This window comes from Oenanthe melanoleuca, chromosome 3 (assembly GCF_029582105.1).
Source record: "Oenanthe melanoleuca isolate GR-GAL-2019-014 chromosome 3, OMel1.0, whole genome shotgun sequence".
Lineage (NCBI taxonomy): Eukaryota > Metazoa > Chordata > Aves > Passeriformes > Muscicapidae > Oenanthe > Oenanthe melanoleuca.
This window is the reverse complement of record NC_079336.1, coordinates 60,998,377-61,019,622: the sequence shown is the minus strand read 5'-3', so window position 1 is coordinate 61,019,622 and position 21,246 is coordinate 60,998,377. Positions and strand designations below refer to the sequence as shown.

At 40.9% G+C, this 21,246-nt stretch overlaps 1 protein-coding gene across 1 annotated transcript; it reads right to left on the bottom strand.

The window, feature by feature from the left end:
• Positions 1 to 3,768: 3,768 nt before the first annotated feature.
• LOC130251704 (p53 apoptosis effector related to PMP-22-like) lies at positions 3,769 to 20,382 on the bottom strand. Its single transcript, XM_056488557.1, has 3 exons — positions 19,904 to 20,382; positions 5,984 to 6,127; positions 3,769 to 5,738 (listed from the first exon to the last, which is right to left on the bottom strand). The coding sequence occupies exons 1-3, from the start codon at positions 20,112 to 20,114 to the stop codon at positions 5,524 to 5,526; spliced, it is 570 nt and encodes a 189-aa protein (XP_056344532.1). The 5' UTR covers positions 20,115 to 20,382; the 3' UTR covers positions 3,769 to 5,523.
• Positions 20,383 to 21,246: the final 864 nt, after the last annotated feature.

Here is a 21,246-nt window from a genome sequence, read left to right as displayed (position 1 = left end):
AGAAGAAGGGAAGGAGGGTTAAGGGACAAAAGCCTTGTTGCATTAATATTCTGTATAAGCTTCAGATATGAGCCTGGCAAGCATATGTGTGCTTGTCAAGACAGGGTGTAGTAAAATCAAGACAACTTATGGCAAAAGCAGTAAAACTTTACAGAAGTGAGGTGAGAAGGATTTCATATGGGAAAATATAAGAATGAAAAACTGGAAATAATAGCACAGCCCCAACTGTGATTTATACAGCTTTGGTCCATCCTCATGCACACTGAGGATTTATGGATTAAATTGTGATACTATGGATGTGTTCATATAAATACTTTATGTAATATTTTTCATTTTTCATGTTTGCATTTTCCTTGTATGATGCTTTCCTGAGGGCAAGGTTCTAGGGCACCAGTTACTATGTAAGAAATTGAGAGCTGGGCATGTAAGCCAGGTCTATAGTCAATAATTAAATCTTCTGGGTTTACACTATCTGTGGAAAAATCCTACAGACAACATCTGCCTCTCTGTTTGATCTACATTTGAACAATCAAGGGCAATTTAAAGTGCTTTATGATGGATTCTCCGTGGATACCTAATATAATTTCCTTTCATTATGATACTAGAGTAGGTTTTTGCAAAACTGTTTTTACAAAAAAACAGATGGCTTGGGCAAACTAGGGCACAAGTAAAAGCATGTATCATAAAAGCTACCCAAGAGAGGACACTTTGATCTAATCTCACCACATCCATCTTAAACAGGAAAACCTTGCAAGTGTGAAATTTTGAAAGTTGTTCCTGTAAATCTTCCTCACTCCCAACAGTCACATGCAAAATCCTATGATACATCCACATTTTAACTTTGATCATGAAAAATGAAAAGCAAAATTGAAAAAAAATAATTAGTGCATCATTTCACATGCAGGAAATTTGTGGAACTAACCACTGTGTGCAGATGGGCATATGAGCCCTAATACGTCAAGTCATTTAAGGAGCCATCTATGAAAACAGCTCTGATGGCCCCATCAGAACATCTGCAGCCTTAAAGTAATTCAGGTGCTTGTTTGCGTTTTGGCACTAAGCACTGAAGAATTTTTCAGATAAAATTGAGGCCCAGACATTCCTATGCATCTGTGCCAAAGCAAAAATTTTTTTCTTGAAAACAAAATTTCTGGTAAAAACAGCATTTTGGCAGTGTGGAAAAAGATAGGGGAAGAGCCAACTGATTTAATGTCTCTTTCCCCATTATTATCAGTCTTTTAAATCTCAGGTTGGAATTTCCAATGCCAGCAATTCAGAAGGAACTGTTTGTTCAGATCACTATCCTTTTAACAAGATGGTTTGAATCAGAGTGTGAAAATGGGCCAATCCCTTTTTCCTTATCATGAGCTTGATTGTTTCATTATTTTCTTAAATTTGTTTATCTTCAGAACATCGAGAAATCCACTGGATATAGAAATGTGTGAGGAAGTGTTCCAAGAGATTGAATTATAAGAATAACTGTCACACAATTGAGATGTGTCAAAAGGAAAGATTAATCTTTTCCATGCGATCATGTTGTGCATCTAAAAAATGTGATTTAATTATGACCCAAATTCTGCTAATCTTACACACATTGAATTGTCCTTTATTTTGGAAATGATATCTCATCTGTAACTCTTGTTTCTTACCTTATACATACAAGTGTCCTATTCCAGAGCTGCTGAATGGAGCATGCATTAGAGGTATTATTGATTCTGAATACATATAAAATAAAGGGTTTGCACTTCAATAATGAAATGTCACACTCAAGAAAATAAATTAATGTTTTGCAAGTGATGTCAATGGGGTCAAAACGTCAGTCTTGTCAGTAGTTCATACAACAAAATGTGCACAGCAAATACAATTGCAAACTAGATTGCATTTGAATTATTGATTAAGCAGAACATATTTTAAGACCAAGTGGCAGGTGCATGAGAAATGTAAAGTGAAATGTGGACATATTTGCAGAGAAAATTGAAAAGGCCAAGATGTTCAAGTTGTGATAGAAACACCAGAAATTAAATTGAACATATTAACTTACCAGCAGGAAGTTCTCATTATTTCTTTTGTTTCAGTTTCTACCTGTAGGGCTGCTTGACATTCCACTTATTTTCAACACAGTTTCTTCATTGCTTTTCAGCAGTGAAGTTGAATTAGATAAAACAGGTTTGTTGGAGGATGTTTCCCCAATTCTTAATTTGACAGGAATAGCAGCAATGCCTTTGGCAGTCATCTTTATTTCTGTTGTTGTAGCAGACCTAATGTTCCCAAGAGCTTCAGACATCTGTTCTTCCCTGCTCTTTCTTTAGCATTGCCGTTGGGCACAATGAAACTTATAAGTCCTTTATTGTGCAGCTCTTAGTGTTTCAGTGTCCTTTTCTCTTATAGACAAGACTTGGATCGAGAACCCTGGCTAACAGAGGTGAACAACTAAGGAGATGTCTTCTCTTCCTCTAACTTCTCCTTTGCTTGAAAACCCAAACTTTCTGATTGCCACTTAGCTCAAATCAATCTAACAATTTGCTTAGTTAACACTGTACTTGATCTTAAATTGTAGACTAATTTAACAATTTAGTTCAAAATCTAGCAACTGATGGTTAGTTAATAATCTAATAAATTGAGGCAGATCCTTGGCTCCTGAATTCAGCTTCCTTTTCTGTCAGAACTGATTATATTTGGCATGCTGTTTTTGCCATGCATCTCTGTAGAAGTCACAGGCAACAACACTGGCATCTGTAAAACAGTTTTATCCTTCCTCTTGCTGTTTTCTTGCTGCAGGATTTAGGATGTGTTTTTCTAGGAATGTATGTTGAACTGGCCTGGCATGATGGGGAGCAAACTACCCTAAAGGCAGGATTTCACTTGAGTACTAATACCTGTGATACTTCTGCTTGTTGGGTACCCATCCACCCACCCACCCACCTTGTTCTTTAAGGGAAAGCCTTTCCAGTGAGGGCCTGGGGCAGGGAGCCAGGCTACAATCCCTGATGCTATGCTGGGGTCAGCAAGTTTCTTCATTCCTCCTCTCCCAGGAATGAGAAGTGGCAGTGGGAAATGGCGACTGGGACTAATCCTGCAGAGCCACCAGCTCTGTCACTGCTGAGACACCTTTAGGGAGGAGGAGGAAGAGGAAAAGGGAAGAGAAGAGGAGGTGAAACTGCCAAAATCAGCAAGGGAGAGGAGAGAGGAAGGGGGATGGTCACTGGTGATTTTCTTTGCTTTTTAATTATGCTCTGCCATCTCATCAGGGTTGGAGTCACACTCCTAAACCTTGCGTCGTGCACCTTTCCCCAGCTCCAGGTATTTTGTCGGTGTCCAGCTATTGCAAAAGAAACTGTAGATATGAACAGTGGTTGCTTAAGTTTTCTTTAGCTTCCTCAGGGGATTTGCCACACCTGTTGGAGCAAAAGCTCTGAGCAGGACCGTGCTGGTTTCCTATTTGGTGAGCACAAGTATGTTACCATCCATGCCAAAATGAGCTGCAGCACATCGTGGCACAGAATTCTTTGTGTAGGCACTCAACACCATAAGCCCATAAGCAAACAGAGCCATCCATAAGTGTCCACTATTCTCATGTGCTTGTGAACAAGGCCTTGGGAGACAGCCAGCATAGGGTTGAAGAATAACACAAGCTGTAGGTGTGATGCTGGATGTCAAATTTAATCCAGCATACTCAGGTACTCCAAGGTGGTGCTTGAGAAGAGGAGGCTTTGGGGGTTTCCACAATTCCCCACTCTCAATAGAGAACAAAAGTTAAGACTCATTTTTGAAACAATACATAGATACCCTCTTTTATTAGGTGTAATAAGCATAATGAAAATATTTATGATAAGTTTTTTCTCCTGAATGGATAGTATTACACAAATAATTGCAAGTCATTTTATACAATTTGTTCTCAACTGTATTTCACTTTGTTTTTCTTCCAGCTGGGAAACATTTTTTAAAATTTTTAAACCTTAGTGTCTAATTATTCCTTGTTGCATACACTCTTCCCATTGTTTATACTCTCCCCATCTCTCACTCTTATTGGTCAAAGTTAGAAGACACGCCATAAAAGTGAATGGAGTTAACTGCTCAAAAAAACACACAACCAACCAACCAACCAACCAACCAACCAACCAAAAACCTTCAAGTAACACAGGTGAAGCCCTGTGCCTTTATTAATTTTAGGTACCAAGAACTTCTAACTAAAAAATTTTCCACCTCTAATTGGTTCAAACAAAAAACACTTGGCAGGGCTTTTCATGGTACATGTAGTTACAAAATTGCAGATTTGTTACAAACCAATAAACCACAGCAGTTCAGGATTTAGATGAGACTGGGTTTCCACATCACATATCCAATTTTTTTCCACTTAAGAGAATAAATGGAATGTTATAAATTTAGGTTTAACAAGGCAGAAACCAGCAGAGTCTTGAGTTTACTTCGTTGCCTGCAGTTTATTGAGGCTAGAGGCACTGTGGAATATAGGATTCTGGAAGATGTTTTATGATGTGATTTTCTCTATGAGAGCTTTAGTATGAGATGGTAATGGGGATTTATGCATTTTACAGTTACATATGACAGTACACATTTTCCACTTTTAAAATACTTCAGAACAAAAAGGGGCCTTTTAGCAACTGTACAGTACTTACACTCACACTGCTCCAGCTCAGCTCCTGAGGTGCAGGTAAATCATATCTGACCTTTCTATACTGGATAAAAAAGCTGGACCAGTATAACAGAGCATTTTAAACTCATAGATTTTGATACAGCAGAAAAAAAATCTCAGGACACCCGAGAAGAAAGCCACACCAGAAGCTTTATCAAACCAGGTCTGCAGGTTGCAGGGTTAGCTTGAAATCTACTCTGCCTCTGCCCAGTCTGTACTGGAACCAGCAATGGCACACCAGGATTCTTAAGGCTTTACTGGTGTTCCTTGCTTACTCTTGAAATATTTAGAAATAAATACATTCCACATGAATGAGGAAAAGTCAAGATGCTAGCTCTGGTAGGAAGCTTTAATCCCTTCTTCACTCTCTCCTTATGGCTTAAGTGAATGAATGAAAAATAGAAGCAAAGCTATGAAGTGCTGGCTGACTAATTTCTACTTAGGCGGTCAGCAGGTAAATGTATTTGACTTTTTGAAAATTGTGCAAAATCTTCTGGTTAAAGATGACACATACAAAATGGCTTTTTTTTAGTTGCTTTCCTTCAGGAAGATGATATGAGTTGTTTTGTTTATTGCTAGTTTAGTGAGTTTTTCTGAATTTAATTACAATTGTGAGTGTATTTAAAATGCAATGGAATCCTCATAAACCCCATTCATGGGACTCAATGAGGAAAATCAAGGGGTTTTAATGTTTGTGCTTTATCTAACCAACGCACATCAGATATGAAGGTCCAAAATAGAGAAGATAACTTTATTGCAGATGCCAGTGCCAAAGTTTCCAGCCTTTTCTACTAACATCTGCTGACAATATTCTGAAAAACATAACTAGTCTGTCAGGTATCTCTGGAATATGAACACTTTTTTCCTGGTGCTTATGGGGAAGAGTAAAAATATGTAGGCTTGACATTACCCAAGATCTGATCTTCATAATTAGGAAGGCAGCAGAAGAAGAATCCCAAGCATATTTCCATAATGGCAGTGGTCCATCCAAAGCCATAGGCCCAGCTGAACATATTGATTCCTGTCATTTCAATTTCAGATGAGAACTTTACTGGATAAATGACCAGGCCCATGATGGAGAACACAGCTGAAGAAACAGGAGAAAACAAAAGAAGTTTACTACCCAGCACCACTGCCTTCCTCCATAATCCCTGTAGCTAAACCCATACATGTTTTGGAGGATCTGAAAATCAACCCAGTGCCATGACAGACTTTGATTTTTCAGAGCTCAATTGCACACAGGCAAAGACTCAAGTATAGAATCAGCTGAGGAAGATATCAGGTCTAGTATGGATATGCCTGCACAAGCTAAGCTTGCACGTGCTGCCTTACCAGCCACGAAGAGCAAGCCTCCGATCCCGCGGATGAAGTTGAACCGAAGCGTGTCAATGGCAAATGCTATGATGGCCAGTGCAAAGCAGATGACTAGGAGCAGAAAGCCAACCAGGTATGTGGCAGCAGCAGCTCTTCCCCAGGCTGAAATCAGACAGAGATACATTAGAAAGGAACAAAAACAAAAACAAAGGCTGGTTTTCTCTGCCTGATAATTAAAGATTAATTTAAAAACCTGTGAAAAGAGGATCATCTCCCAAGAAAGAAAGCATGGGACCTTTCTCTCCTCTTATAGGTGAACATTTCAGTTCCACAAGAAATCATGCACTAAGTGCAAAATGCCTCAAAATTCCAGCTTTGTCTTCTCATGTAGAATGAAATGGGGGTTTGGGTGTGAGCTTACTGTTTAGTTTTAACAATTAAGAATTAAGATAGAAGTGGCTTTAATGATGTAAAAGCGGGTACTGTTCTTCAATAACAAATATTACCTCAGCAGATGCCACAAAACCAGCTTCCTTTTTACACAGACAAGGAGAATTAAACTGTCCCTGGAACTAATACAAATCTTCCTTTGAAGCAAAGTGTTTATAAAAGCACTACTGCTTCACATAAAGGTATGGAAATATCCCATAAATGTCAAAATTCAGTGATTTCTGTATTTCAGCTTTAGTTTAGCTCTATGTCCTAAATGGAGCTAATGATTTGGAATCTGTTTTGTAGGGAAATTGGATCTCTGATTTTGGTCCAAATTTAGAACCATTTCAATTCAAAAAGATTATTCCAGATATTAATTCTTTCATTTTCAAATTACAAAATTTTATGTTATAACATGTTAAAGCAAAGCATATTGTATTGACATAACAACTGGGAAAATAATATTTATTTAATATTTCAAGACTTGAGGAGCAACTGATGCTCAAAGACATCAAAGTGTCTCTTCTGGATGTAAAAAAGCCACTTTGACACATTTTAAGTTGTGTAGTAAATTAAGTAAGTAAATTAAGTTGAAGTCTGCTAGGCATCTACAGACTTCATCCCCCCATCCAGCCACTGTGCCTTTGTCAAGGGTTGGCTTCTAACCAAATATATGCAACTGCAGTGCCAAAAAATTATCACTGCCCAAACAACCCTGACAATAATTACAATTCAACTTAAATGCAGTGCATGCTGCTCAGTAAAAGCTCCCTCTGAAATTGTGCAAGTAACCTATCAATTTTTTTTGCTTTAAGCATGGAAGTAATGAAATGCAAAGTGTCCTGCCTTTCCCTGGATCAGAATCAGGTAAGCATGAAAGCAACTGTCCTGTCCCTAGTGAGTGACAACTTGGTGTTCAACCTGTCTTTCCCCAGGGCCCACACCACCACTACTATTAGGCAAGAAAAATGGATCAAGATTTTCCAGCTATCCTCTTCTACCCCTCACTTCATCAAAACTAATTTCCCTTCTGTTTGCTTTTCAACATTCTCCCTGCTTTATGATTCCTGCTCCATTCTATCTATCACACTGTATCTTCAGTTTTAAGCCACATTCATTCTCTTTTTTTATTCTGCAAAGTTTCTGTCTGCTTACAGGGCTTTTCAACTGGATTGTTTTCCCATAAACAGTAAGCTGCTTGAGGAGGCTGAAAGGGACAGCAAAAGTGTTCTTACATCTCATTTTCTAGCCCAGTGTTTTAGGTCTATCTCTTCTCTCTAGGAGTTTACAGGGGGCTCAGAGGTAGAGTTTGCAGTGTGGAGACACAGCAAGAAGGGACAGCACCTCAGAGTATCAGAAGAAACAGTCAAGAAGAGGAATTTCTTATACTGCTCAATATACACCACTGAAGAAGTCCCTATTCCCAGTATCTCTGTTTAGCCCTTTAAAACAGCAAGAAAAGCAGCCATCAGAGAAGTTTGTCAGCCATGGTGACCTCACTGCTCTTGGATACAAGAGTTCTGGATACATCTGGCGAAAGAGTGAAATGACAAGAACATCTAGAGGTGGTTTTTTCTTAGGTGCACAACTGCTCGTTGTTAGATACAAAACTCCCAGGCTAAGGAGCAGAGTCAGAGCAGAGCTGCCTGCCCAGCAAGTTCAGAGACACCAGGAGTCCTGGGGATCCCACCACCCCCGCTGCCAAATCTCAGCCTTGCTTCCAAGAGCAGCTGATGATGGAGCACCAAGCCCTGGGGTGGGAGCAGCACCTGGGCTGGGGGCTCGGGGAGCCATGCCTGGCACCTTGCCCGTGCCAGCACTCCCTCCTGTGCCAGCTCACACAGGTGTTTTTCCTGAAGTGGTGTTCCAAATGCTGGGACTGCATGGATGCGGATTGGGAGCACGCCCAGCCTGCCAGGCACTGGCTATGGGCAAGAAGAGACATGCTTGCTGCAGGATGCTTGCACCATTTGGAGGCATTGCTCAATCACCTAACTGCCAATTTTGTGTCTCTCAGTTCTACAAAAGAGAAAAAAATGCCCTCAGTGTTTGAAGAAAAACAATAAACAGCTCCAAGGCAGTAGAGCTGTATAGAAGAGTGAGTCTTTACAGGGCTTTTTTGAAGAAAAATATTCTGACTTCATCTGTCCTTTACAAAAAGCAGCAGCTTTCAGCAGTGCAAGACCACAGTGTGTAAACAACTTTCTAGAGTAAAAGGTAACAAAGGCTTTGTGCAATAATAATTGCAACTGTTTCTATATTTGAGGTGCTTATTTTATCTTGTGCCAGCCAGGAGTACTAGAGTAGCTTAGCTCTTTGTGAATACAACTATGATAGAATTCCTTAAAAATGTTAGAATTCGAAGAATTAAATTGATCAAAAAAAACACTGACAAGCAAGTGGCTAATTTGGTTCCAAACATTTTCTTATCTTCCAATGTTGTGGGGGTTTTTGTCTTTAACATTTAGTAAAAATATGAATAAATTATTTTATCTGCAAAGCTTTGAACCCCAGGCCAAAGAATCCTCACAAGTACAACATCAATTCAGTGTATTCTTGACTGTAAAATGAGGGCAGTTAAAAACTGAAAGGGGTCAGTCCACCTGTCACCAAATCAAAAATTGAAGTAGATGGAGCAGCAGGTTAAAGGATATCAAACTGGGTTTATAAAAATAATCGGGAGTTTTTGAGATCTGTTTTCTCAGGCCCAAAAGTGGTGGTGGTATTTTGGCTGTTTGAGAGTTAAAATGTGCTTTATAAAAAAAGAAAAGAAACATGTTTTTACAAAAGTGTCCTTGAATACCAGCAGCATCCTGTAATGCTTTGGTGCCAGTCCCATTTCTCCCTTTTTCAGCCCCTCCATCAGCTGAAAGAGCACCAGTGAACACTATGGAAGGGCTTGTGGGCAGCTACACACCAGCCACTCTTCAAAACTCCTTCTAACTGACAATTTTCTGAGCAATTTGATCTTAAACAGGACACTGCTATCCCAAACAGGCAAGAGGATCCCATGTTTTCACACCTGTCTCAAGCAGAGCGAGGACAGTGCTTCTGATAACAGTTTTGTAAGTCAACCAGCAATGATTTGTGAGAGTCTGGGCTATCTAAAATGACTACAGCAATATGTGACTACTCGAAAATGAAAATCAGTGCCTGACTTCTATAACTCCCTGCTGTGTGAGGAGACCCCTGAGCTAATTTAGAGACTAGAAAGAGCTCTCCATGCTAGGACAGAGCTCATATCTTATGAGCTAAACTATTGCCTGAGACAGAATTCAATAGTAACACAGATTTATTACTCTGCTATTAAAGCTAATTCAGTTTGGAGGCAGCATGACTACTTCCTATATTGCACCATATAAACACATTCTGATTATCCTATATCTGGCTGCAGCCATAGGGAAGCTGGTGGACATAACTAGACATCCAGGACTAAGAATATCTCCAGTTTCCTGCCTTCCTGATTTTACTCCTCACACATTTTACAGTTTATGAAAGTGGAAACACTGTCTGTACTTCACACAAAAAGAAACAAACTTTCTTGTTCAGAAGTAAGTTCAGCCAAAACTTTGAACCACCAAACCTAGTATTTCCTTAGCTTGACATCTTTCATGCTTCAAATGGTGCCTTCAAAAAAAGAGCTGCTGTGTCTTGAAAATAGCATATGATCTCTATTTCCTCCATGACAAATACAAATGTCCACGTTCCTGGTGCATGTGTTTCAAAACATGGGAACATATTCACTAAAACCTTCTCATGTTTTTCCTTGATCTGGTACTCCCACACCACATAAACTGCTTAGTCTTTCCTTAGTTGACATTTTCTGAAAGCTTCCCCAGAGAGTTCAGAAGTACTGCTTCTTGTATAATCAATAAGAACATACTTCTCCAAATTTTCCTCTTGGCTTGAAGCTAAATACACAACTATCATTGGAAAGAAAAACAAAAATATTTATTGCCAGCTCAAAGACACCAACAATTATCTAGAGGCTCTTGCTGACTGATCATTTTCACACTGCAGTGAATTGTACAGTGATTTGAGGAAGGGTAGCTTTAATTCACAAGAACCAGGGAGGGATGAAAGAAAATGCAACAGACTAATATTTTGCTCTGTTATCCTCCATACCACCTAGGGAAAGAAACATAAACCCTGCAGTTTTAGCTGCAGAAAGAGATTCTTAGGAGAACCGAAATCTGCAGTGGTAGCAATTCATCTCTGTGTTGTACGTAATGAGAATGTTTTTAGGCTGAGCTTGCAGAGCTCAACCTGTTTAACATCTCCCTGATTAAAGGGAAAGAGTATTATTTTGGAAACAAAGCTGAACTCACTGGAGTTTCTCAACCTGGCGTTCTTTGTCAGGGTGTGGCGAACACTGCAGAGCACATGTTCACTTTGAAAAGGAACTGCTTTGGCCAGGTTTTATCCATTTCCCTTTGGTTTGCTCTCCTCAAGAGAGTTTCTGTGTGAAAGTGCACACGTTTGCAGCAGAACTCGTGTTCCCTTAGCATGACTCTTAAGGTGGTCCATCAGACCCATCAGCCCACATCTCTACCAGCCGAGGGGTTACAAGCTGCTGGTCATGCACCCCACTGTCACCAGGACTCTGGATTTCCTGTGTTACCTCTGCAGCATTACACAGTGCAAAACCCTGTCCTCTGGAAATACTGACTCTGCAACATGCCAACCATGGGGAATTTCTGTGCTCTTTCTGGAAACAAATGCACACTGCAATCTCTGTAATTGTTTGCTGACCACGTGAGCTGGCATTGAAATACCAGTATACACGTTTGCATACAGGCAACATAAATCAGAAACTATCAAAAGCAGCTTCTTATGAATGAACTGCATGCACAGACTGAAAGCCATTGACTGAAAATATTTCAAAGTTTGTACAAATGAGAAAAAATCACATATTAGTCATGGATAATTTATGAACAGAATAAAACAAGGAAAATAATATCAAAGGTATGATTGGATATGTACTGTTTTCTGAGTTTCTTCATTGCATCCGGATCATTCTCAAAAGAACCTCATTCTCTGTATGTCTTTCATATGAGTAGTCAATACTGGAGGTTTCTCTTTGGATTTTTTTGTGTGAATTTATATCTTTTGCAGCGGAATACAGAATTTTTAGTCTTTCTATATGGCATCTTCCTTGATAACTGTGTTATTTTACCCCTAGCATTACTTTTTTAGAGTTCACTGGCTGTTAATATTGATTTCTTGTTTAATAACAGAGTATTATCTCATAAAAGTAATTTTTGTGTGAGCCAGAACCAGCTTTTAGCTTGCCACTATTTAGAAGACAAGAATGGAAGCAGAGAATGACCTATTTGGGTTCACACTAGGATAAAGTCATTGCCAGAGCTTTTCAATGATTAGTAACACGTCCCATATAAATGAGAAAGGATTAGGATTTAAGGACAATTACCCCATAATAATGATTTTAAATTACAACTTTAAGGAAAATAGGCTCTATGAGTAGTTTTCTATCAATAAAACTCTGCATATATTAGAAGAAGGCAGTGTTTTGTCCATAGCTGCATGCTAAAGTGATAGATCAGTGTGGCTTGGTGGGCTTCAACTCCTTTAAAAGAAAAACATATTAATTCCTCCCCACTGACTTCACCCACAAACAAACATAGGCAAAACCTTTATGTAATCTGCAACCCTCCTTTCTTACTGAGGCAAGCAATTAAACTTAGAAGCTATTCTGACTTGAATTTGAGGGGAGGAGCAGTTACGTCTTGAGGGAGTGGTTCAAATTCATCTCATCATAAGCTCAGGCATGTACAAGCTTGATTTAGAAGCTGGCTTCTGCAAATCTTGGATTAATGAGGGCTGCTCCCCGATGCTTACTTAATGCTGGGAAGGCAGAAGGGGGAGAGGGTGTAGAGCCATCATCAAAGGGAGCACCAAGGGAGTAAGTTAGCTATTAAATATAATGCACACACAGTGCCTCAAAATTAAAGGTTTGCTCATGAGAGAGTCAGGGAGTACCCCTATCTCACATTATCTTCAGAAGCAGTTGCACACACTGAGAAAATCTCAGGATTAAAGCTCAACTTCATACACTTTAATGCTATAAAATTTTTTCCTTCTATTTTTTTCCTATTTATTTTAAATTAAAGGAGGATTACTTATACTTGGATGTGGACGTTTGGGAGGGTCAGGTAAATAAAACAGGTAAAGTATTGATTAATCAGTTCATTTACATAAGCTCAGTTAATAAGAATAGCAAGATGTACCAGCTCCCTAATTACCCCTGAGTGGGTTGAAATACTTAATGTGAATTAAACAGCATCAATTTCCATCATAACACAAGCTATGAACTAGGACTTTTAATCAAAACAGTAGAGTGGAACCTTTTCAAAAAAGTTCTTTTCATGTTTTATATTCCCAGAGCCTTTTGGGACTGATGAACACTGAATTTACATGTTATTTTCATGTGCGCCAAGAATTGTTGTCACTCTTGATCTGCAGTTTTCATGCTGTGAGCAAACTTTGTTCTTAAACCTTGATGAAAATCACCTTTTGCACAAGGGAATTTCCCACTAACAGACAGCAGCTGTGAACCTGGATCTGGTTTTCTGGTAGAAGCAAAATTTTGCTATTTGCAAAATAAAACCCCCATCATATAAGCAGAAGTTGTGCTTTGTGCTCATAAAAATACATTGAATTTATTTACTCTTCTTGTTAATGAAACAGCTTTTACAATGCATCTTGAAATCTGAAATCAAGAAATTGTCCCTTGCTGCTTACTGCTGATGAGGTTGTTAAATGAACTGCACAGAGACTTCCTATTTTTTGGGGCCTGATTTGGGCACAGCATGCATATGTCAGCACAGTAGGTGACATTAGATGTATTCAATTTCAGATTAGTAATTCAGCAGGACTGAAGTGAAGGGCAATTTAGTACTAGTAGAAGGAAGCCAGATACCTCTGGAACACAGAGTAGTGTCAGCACTTCACAAGCTACTTTAAGTTCCTGGGAATTTCTGAGCAATGAGTTGTTTTGTAGTGGTACTTAACAAAGAAGAAATATGGCATTATAATGCTCGCTGAGTCAGTATGTTTGAGGTGTCTCAGAACAGCACAAGCTGCCAGTGAGAAGTGATACAGAAATATGAAAGAATGTTCTGAGAGTTTTGTTTCTTTTGCTGTGTAACACCTTCCCACTTAAATAATCTGTCTAAACATACAGTGGAATTTGAAATGCATCTTGCAGCCCTTATCACTCTTCAGACTATGGAGATGTTATTATATGTTACTTGTATATATACAATATGGAAATGTTATAGCCATGCTGAATCAGATTACCTCAATAAACTAGAGGAACAGATGAGGTGAAGAGGATTGAGAGTTTGGCCACAAGTTTCCACATTCTGTCAGCAGAGATGCCTCCTGTGTAAGTGAAAGGAATCCTCTCTCCAATACTTCAGGACCTGAAAATGCAAAGTGTTGAGGATCTTCTCAAAATCCTCAGCACCAGCAGTTCATGTCTCCTGCTGAGCAGATGAGAATGTTCCACATGACTGCTATTTTTCCACATAATCTAACCATAATTATTAAGGGAAGGCTGGATAATAAACAGTGGGATTACATGTACAATTGCTCTCTGGAGATTTAATTGCTCAAGAGCATTGCTATTATTTAGAAAAGAATCTGATTAAATACATCTGCCACTGAAACTATGTAAGTACAAACTCTTAAAGTAAAAGGGAAAGCACACTAGCAATTCCAGATAAGGAACAAAAATTGCCATGGTAATTAAATGCTCTGGCCTTGATTCTTTTCTCTTATATCTGTTTAGAAACAATGGAGTGCCTCCTACAAGCTGGGGAAAATCAAATTTTTTCTTTCCTTCTTGCATCATTCCTTACAAACACTGTTGTGATGTTTTCATTAGCTATATGTTTGAGATGTATTTTTTTCTCATTCTAAGCCTTGAATAATTATTGAGTATTCTACATTATTCAGTAACTAATCTTGTAATCTCATTTCTCACTGGTTAGTCCCAGGTAACATTACACTTTAAGGAGAATGATGTCTTAGGAAATTATATGCTTCTCTACACACTGTCATTAAAACTACAGACAATCACTTTATATAAACATAACCATTTTATGCTACAGTACAGCAGGAATAGCAGCAGCCTTTCGTTTTCAGTTCGCCCTGTGTCAGAGGTTTGCCTTTAATCCAGGCCATGCACAGAGCAGAGCTGGGCTCCACCTTGGGCTCTCCCACGGGCTTCCTTGAACTTGTCAGAAACCTCCCCAGCCTCTTCCCCAGCTGGAAAGACACTTCTGCAAATCTACTTGGATTTTACCAAATTCTGAAAGCTGTTAAGTGCAGAACCTTGACTTCAGGAAAAATCTGCAGTAAAGTCCCGGTGACTTGAGCTGGTCCCTTCTTCAAAAGCACAGTTACTTGTTCACTTCATTTCTATTTTGATGTACAGACACCCTCAGATGCCAGAGAGCCACTGGAACATCTTGTTTGTGCTCCATCTGCTGCATCCCATCCTGTCCCTCTGGAAATACCCCTGTGTCATCATGCTCAGGGTGCTTGCTTTATCTCGGGGCAAGTAAAGGCTTCCCCATGCTGGAATTTGGTGCTTGCTGTCAGATGTGATGGGAATGTGGGGAAAGGAAAAAGAGTTTTACATAGGGAGTGTGGCAATGGCAAAATTTGGTCTGTCCTGTGCCCCAGTGTGATGAGTCACTGCTCTGATGGAGAAGGTAATTTTCCACAGGTAGAGTTTTGTGGACAGCAGTGCAAGGCCAGTGGTAGGTGTAGTACCCAGAGAGGGATTTTGGAAACTGGTCCCAACCACACCATGTAACCTTGATGTATCCTTACTTGGGGTTTTTTAGTAAGTGATTTCCATTTTGTTCTTCCTCCAGGATCATAAATGGTGTTTCACTGTAGCAAAAGTTTCCCCAGAAACAAAAACCCTGGAACAGGTAGAACAGGGGGGAAAAATCTACTCATCAACGGGGATGCAGAATATTTATTTTCTCAAAAGGATATTATTTTTGCAACATTTCCTTCTTTTACTTATCTTGTAGCCATACTTACTTGCTGTCATATTTGAAGTAGTTTTTTGTTCATTATAATCATACTATACTAGCCTTCTTATCTTGTAGTGTTGCATTCATATTCATAGGCCAAAATAAAACAGGATACCTAGAACCTAGTTGCCCATTATTTGCCTGGAAGACAACCTGCACAAAGGTGTCCTTTTGAGATAGCAAAATCATTCATCCCTCCACTAATCTCCACAGCCACAAGCCTCTCCACACAGCCCAGGAAAAAGCTATGATAGAATATTACAGTGTGAAAATAACTGAAGATGTGAGTTTCACTTGCCATATGGAAATGACTTTTCCTGATTTTTTCCCCCCAAGATCTCTCTTTGCACTATGCAAATGAGATGATCTCTTCAACATACATTTAGAGCTTTAAAAATTCAGTTGTTTTGATGGCAGAAGCTGCAAATGGAAGAACTGCAAATCTAGGTGGAAGATAAGACAGGACCAGTGTAGTCACTAGTTTTTCACCCTTTGTGCACCACATTCAGACTAATAAAATCAGTTATTTCCCCCCACATTATTCATGTTTATTATGTATTTACCTACACATGCTTAAACATCTTCAAAGCCTGCAGTGGAATAAATTACATACTGAAGAAGTGTCTCAGGTCTGCAAGACACACCTTGTTCAAGACAGGTAATATAGCCAAAGAACAAGAAAAACAAAGGAGTGCTGTGCCAGCGTCATGATGGGGTTTAACCTGTGCATTTTCTTTGTAAGCTCAGCCATGTCTCACAGAGATACATTCGATATTGTTCATTATCTATCAAAAAAGTTTTAATCTCTTTTTGTATGTGTTCAAGCATGTCATGAGATCTAGCCCTTTGTTTCTTCAAGTGCAAGAACAATGAGAAGCAAGAGCAGTGAATCTCACAGTCCCGCATCCCAAATTTCATACATTTTGAGTATGTTCCCTAATGCACTGGATACTTTCTCCTAGAAAGTTCTATTTATTTGAGATAAATATGCTTGAAAAGCAACAGTCTTTGACAAAGTCTACATGAGTGTCATATGTTTAAAGTAGATGATCTGAAGTCTTGGAGAAGATAACAGAGTGTATAAACTCTTCATATTCTCACTTTCCACAGAGCTCATAAACTTTGCAAAAGACCACAGGTGAGCAGATGCTTTCACAGAAGATAAGTGCACCAGTGGAGCTACTCCACCCCCTTTTCAAAGAAAAAAAAAAAGGAAAAAGAAAAATAATATCAAAACCTCCAAACTCCACTGATGCAGTCAATTAAGTATTCAATCTTCTTCCTTTCCAATGTAATCAACCTCAGTGAGTTGGGTTTCTGCTTTCCAACTGTATAAACATATCTTAAGTCAAACAGCCGAGATTCAAGGGGAATTATAAACAATGCACGTGCAGAATTTGATTTGAATTTGCACATTATAATTAACAACTTGCAAGGATGTTGCAATTATATCTAATTATGATAGGATAAAGATGACTGTAGTGGATTAAGATAACTACACTGTCCAAGTCATGTTGACAATATTTGCTGGCAGCTGCTGGGATACACATATGTAGTATGTCTATCAGTGAAACCACCCCTGCAGGAGGGCCAAATTTCAGAACCTTCCCAGCCAGCACGAGATTAGACAGGGAAGCTGAGAGTAAAGGTCAAAAGAAACAAGATGGAAACTGTGAAACAGAGGGGGGAGAAGAGATCTCAGGGAGTCTGTAAAACATTTCTGTCCTTTACGCTTACATCACATCTTTGTCTCTGTGCTCAGGAAGGCGTGTAATTACACTTTGTTTAACCAGTTGTTTAACCAGCACTGTGTTTAGCTTGGCACAGAGTTAAACATCCCACAGAACATGATGCTGAATGCTTGTTTTCCACGACCTTTCTGGAGCACAGTAGGTAAATGTAATCTCAGAATTACTAAAACTCTCTGTTTCATCACTAAGGCAGGTACAATCAGGCTCAACACAGGACCTGGATGCTCACAAGTGAGATGCTCTCATGGGCTGGTCTTTTGGGTGGAGTCCAAGAGTAGCATCATCTGCCTCTGCCCTGCATGAGAAAAGGTGGGAGTCACAAAAGAAAAATCCCAATCCCACATCACTGAGCAAGGAAAAATGGAGAACAGGATTGGATCTGAGAGCATCCCACCTCCAGAGAAAAGGGGTCTGAGTGAAAGGTCTAGAAAGGATCAGGGCAGTGACATGAGTTTGCAGCCACAGCAGTCAGGTCTACAGTCCTCTCCTGGGTCTTCTGGGATAATTCACCCCCCTCCATGAAGGGGAAGATCTGCATTGTAATGGCATAACCTGGCAAAGGCAGAAACCTGGCAGCATAGCCCACTCTTACCTGGCCTTTGCATACCTTATTTACATACAGCCTTCACATATTCTCCCACTGGCTAGGTGACTCCATTGTGCCAGACATACCCAGGAAATTTTATCCAGGAGGATTCTGAGGATTTGCTTAGGCTTCCTGGGTATTTAATCACCTTGAAGAGTTCAAATGATAGATGCACACCTATTGAGGGCATAATGCAGGCATGCAGCTCACGAACTGCCTTTCTAATGCTTTCAGAAGTATCAGTGGACTCCCCAATGTCACTGCTGGATAATGCTCTCCATGTGAGTACCAAGTCCACAATGTTTGTGTTAAAAGTGCTGGACTTATTGTGGATGTGATTCATGATAACCTCAGACATTGCAGTACAGTCCACACAGAGGATGGCCTCTCTGGTTTGTCTGCACATGCTGTCAAGTTTCCAGGGAAACTGTGCATACAGCTGCAGAATTTAAAGAATGAGGCAGGATAAGGAAGGAAGTGAAATGCCAAACACCTATGTAGGTCCCAGAAGTAAGGAGAAATTTCTCTTGTATTATCAAGAGAAGCAAGGTGAAACATGTGGGTGTTTTCTGTCCAGTTAAAGCTGGCTTTCATGGCATTCTCCAGGACCTAACCTGGAGATCATGAGGAGGGCTGGCTTTTCAGGAAACTTAGGAGGAAACTCAGGACTGAGAAGCCCTCTACTAAGCACCATGTTCTTTCTCCTTCTCTCAAGTGCCATGTAGCAGAGGCCAATTTGCTGGCATGATTTACGTCCAGCCACAGAGCTGGTGCTGGAGCCCTGAGAGCAGGACTGGATGTGATGCTCAGTGGAGCTGGTCATGCCTGGAGCCCTACATTCACAGAACCTGCTGCAATTAACTCATTACAGCTGAATTTTGTGCATAGAAGGTAGAGTTTCATGACATACAATAAACCTTCAGGAACAATTTTGAAGTGCTGTAACAAATGATCCCTAAGATTGCTTCAGCAAGTGCTTTTACTCCTATTTTTAACAAGAAGAGCTGAGATTCTGAGCCCTAGAGAAAAGGTTCTTCCTTGTAATTTGAATGAGCATAAATTGTAAGAACTCTTAAACATCCTTTCCAGCTCAAGCTAACAGCCCTTCATTCAGAGTTACTTGTTTCAAACCATGGCCAATAGCAAATACACATAAAATAAAAAAGAAATCAGAAATATAAATAAACAGAAAAATAAAAAATAAGCAGAGCAGAGTGACCCTTCTCTTGGGCTATTCTCCCACACTTGTGGTTTATGTCTTTTTGAGGTGAAGATTGCACCTGGGTCAACACTTTTAATAGCATACTTCACCAAAACTTAGTGAAGAACAAGAAATCCTTTCAACTTGTAAAGCTTTCTTTCATAATCACAAGGAGACTCTTTCACACGACCCACCTACCGGAGCAGTTTCAGGGCAGCATTCTGCAGCCTGACACTCCCTGGGAATATCTTGCTACCATCTTACATTTTTACCTCCCTTTTTCTGGCACTCAGACCTGCTTGTCACACTGATGCCAGGCTTACCCACACAACATTTGGATGTTTGGTCACTGGTAGCTGCTAAGTTTTGAAAAGTAGTGATTAGTGAGAAGATGTTACCAGCTTTTCTGAGAGAGGGAGAAAATCCCATGTTATTTTCTGCACCAGTACAACACCATGCATGGGTTTTCATGTATTGTGTAATCGTCTAGGTTCTATTCTGCACAGGGATGTGAGGGCATTTTATTTCTTCACCCGGTTAGTCAAAAGCCTTGGTGTATTTAGTGGCAGTCGCTATTGCCCGTGGCCTCATACAGAGGTGCCAAGTGTTGAGTGATGCAGTCAGGACACCTCTGAGAAGGTGTCCTGAGGGATGTGACCCTCATGAAGATGTCCTGGGCATGTGACCCTGGGAAGGTGTCCCGAGGGATGTGACCCTCATGAAGATGTCCTGGGGGATGTGACTCTCGGGTGTCCTGAGGGATGTGACCCTCGGGAAGGTGTCCTGAGGGATGTGACCCTGGGAAGGTGTCCTGAGGGATGTGACCCTGGGAAGGTGTCCCGGGGGATGTGTCCCCCGCTCCCGAGCCTGCTCCCCCCAGCCCTAGGCGCTTACCGTAGCCCATGAGGGACTCGCAGCTCCATTCCCCGCCCTGGTCCAGCCTCCGGCAGTTCTGCCACAGCGACGCTTGCTGCACGTAGGGCAAGGTCTGCGACTCCAGCCAGCCCCTGCCCGCCAGGGCGATGATCCCGAAGATGACTCCGATGCCCAGGAGCAGGGGCAGGATCCACCTGCAGCGGGTGTAGTCGAGGCCGTACTTCACCATGGCTCGGGGCAGCGCTCGCAGGACAGGCCTCTGGGCTGGGACGGAGCGATGGAGCCTCTGCAGCTCCCCGAAAGGCCGTGCCGGACCCGCGAACGCCTGGGCAGTGTTGGAGAAAAGCTTTTCAGCCGGGACAGACACAGCAGGGAGGGAGGGAGGGATGGAGGGAGGGAGGGAGGGAAGGAGCTCCACCTAGATTGGGATGAGTAAGAGCTGCGCTGAGCAATAACCAGTTGAGCTGGGAAGAAGCTTCGAGGCTGGGTTTATCTGTGAGATCTTCTCTGCCCTGCTGACTAGGTAACAAATCGGGAGATGTTTACCCTCAGCATTTAACACTTTCCTCCCTGGCATCCCCACCAGCAGCTGTGCCTACACCTTCCTATCCTCCAAGGGATTTGCATTATGGCAGGAGAAAGCAGAGACGAGAGGGAACTGTTTGCATGACATGCTGGATGCTTCTGCAACTTGCCATCTGGAGGCTGTAAGCTGCCTTTCTAGGACTCCACTTAAAAACAAAATCATTCCTTATTTTTCACAATTCAAGAAACTTCCATAACTGTTTTAAAGCTAAGGCAATGAAGAATGTCACTGTCCGCTCTTCCCCGTCTGGAGCACAGGTACAGAGGAGAAGAAAAATGCAGTATGATCTGGATACAGCCTTGTTGGGAGAAAAAACCCGAGTTCTGCTTTGACTGAGCCTCACAAGCACTCCCTGAGTGTGGATCTGGCTGTACAGGCACTGCCTGGGGCCTGTCAGAGCCTGTCTGTAAAGAGTGCAAGGCAGAGACAAGCCATCACCTCTCCATGCCCGGGAGGACACCCAGCCCAGTGCAGGCAGAGTTTGCTGTGCTCCCTGCACTCTCCCTTTGAGCTGACACGTGCTACAACCTGGTATTTTGGTAGGGACCAATTGCATTTACATCTGGAAGCAGCTGCAGCCCTTGATCAGAGCCGGTTTGTGTGAAACACAGTTAAGCCCAGAGGATGCAAAGTATCCTTTGCTCCCATGGTGGATTTTGTCAGGTGGGGCTGCATCCAAGTACTGACCTCACTTACTCAAAGAAATTTGTTTTTGTATTGCAGCTCTCATGGTGCAATTTGACAGCTATGAACTGTTTGTGATCTGCAAACTCCA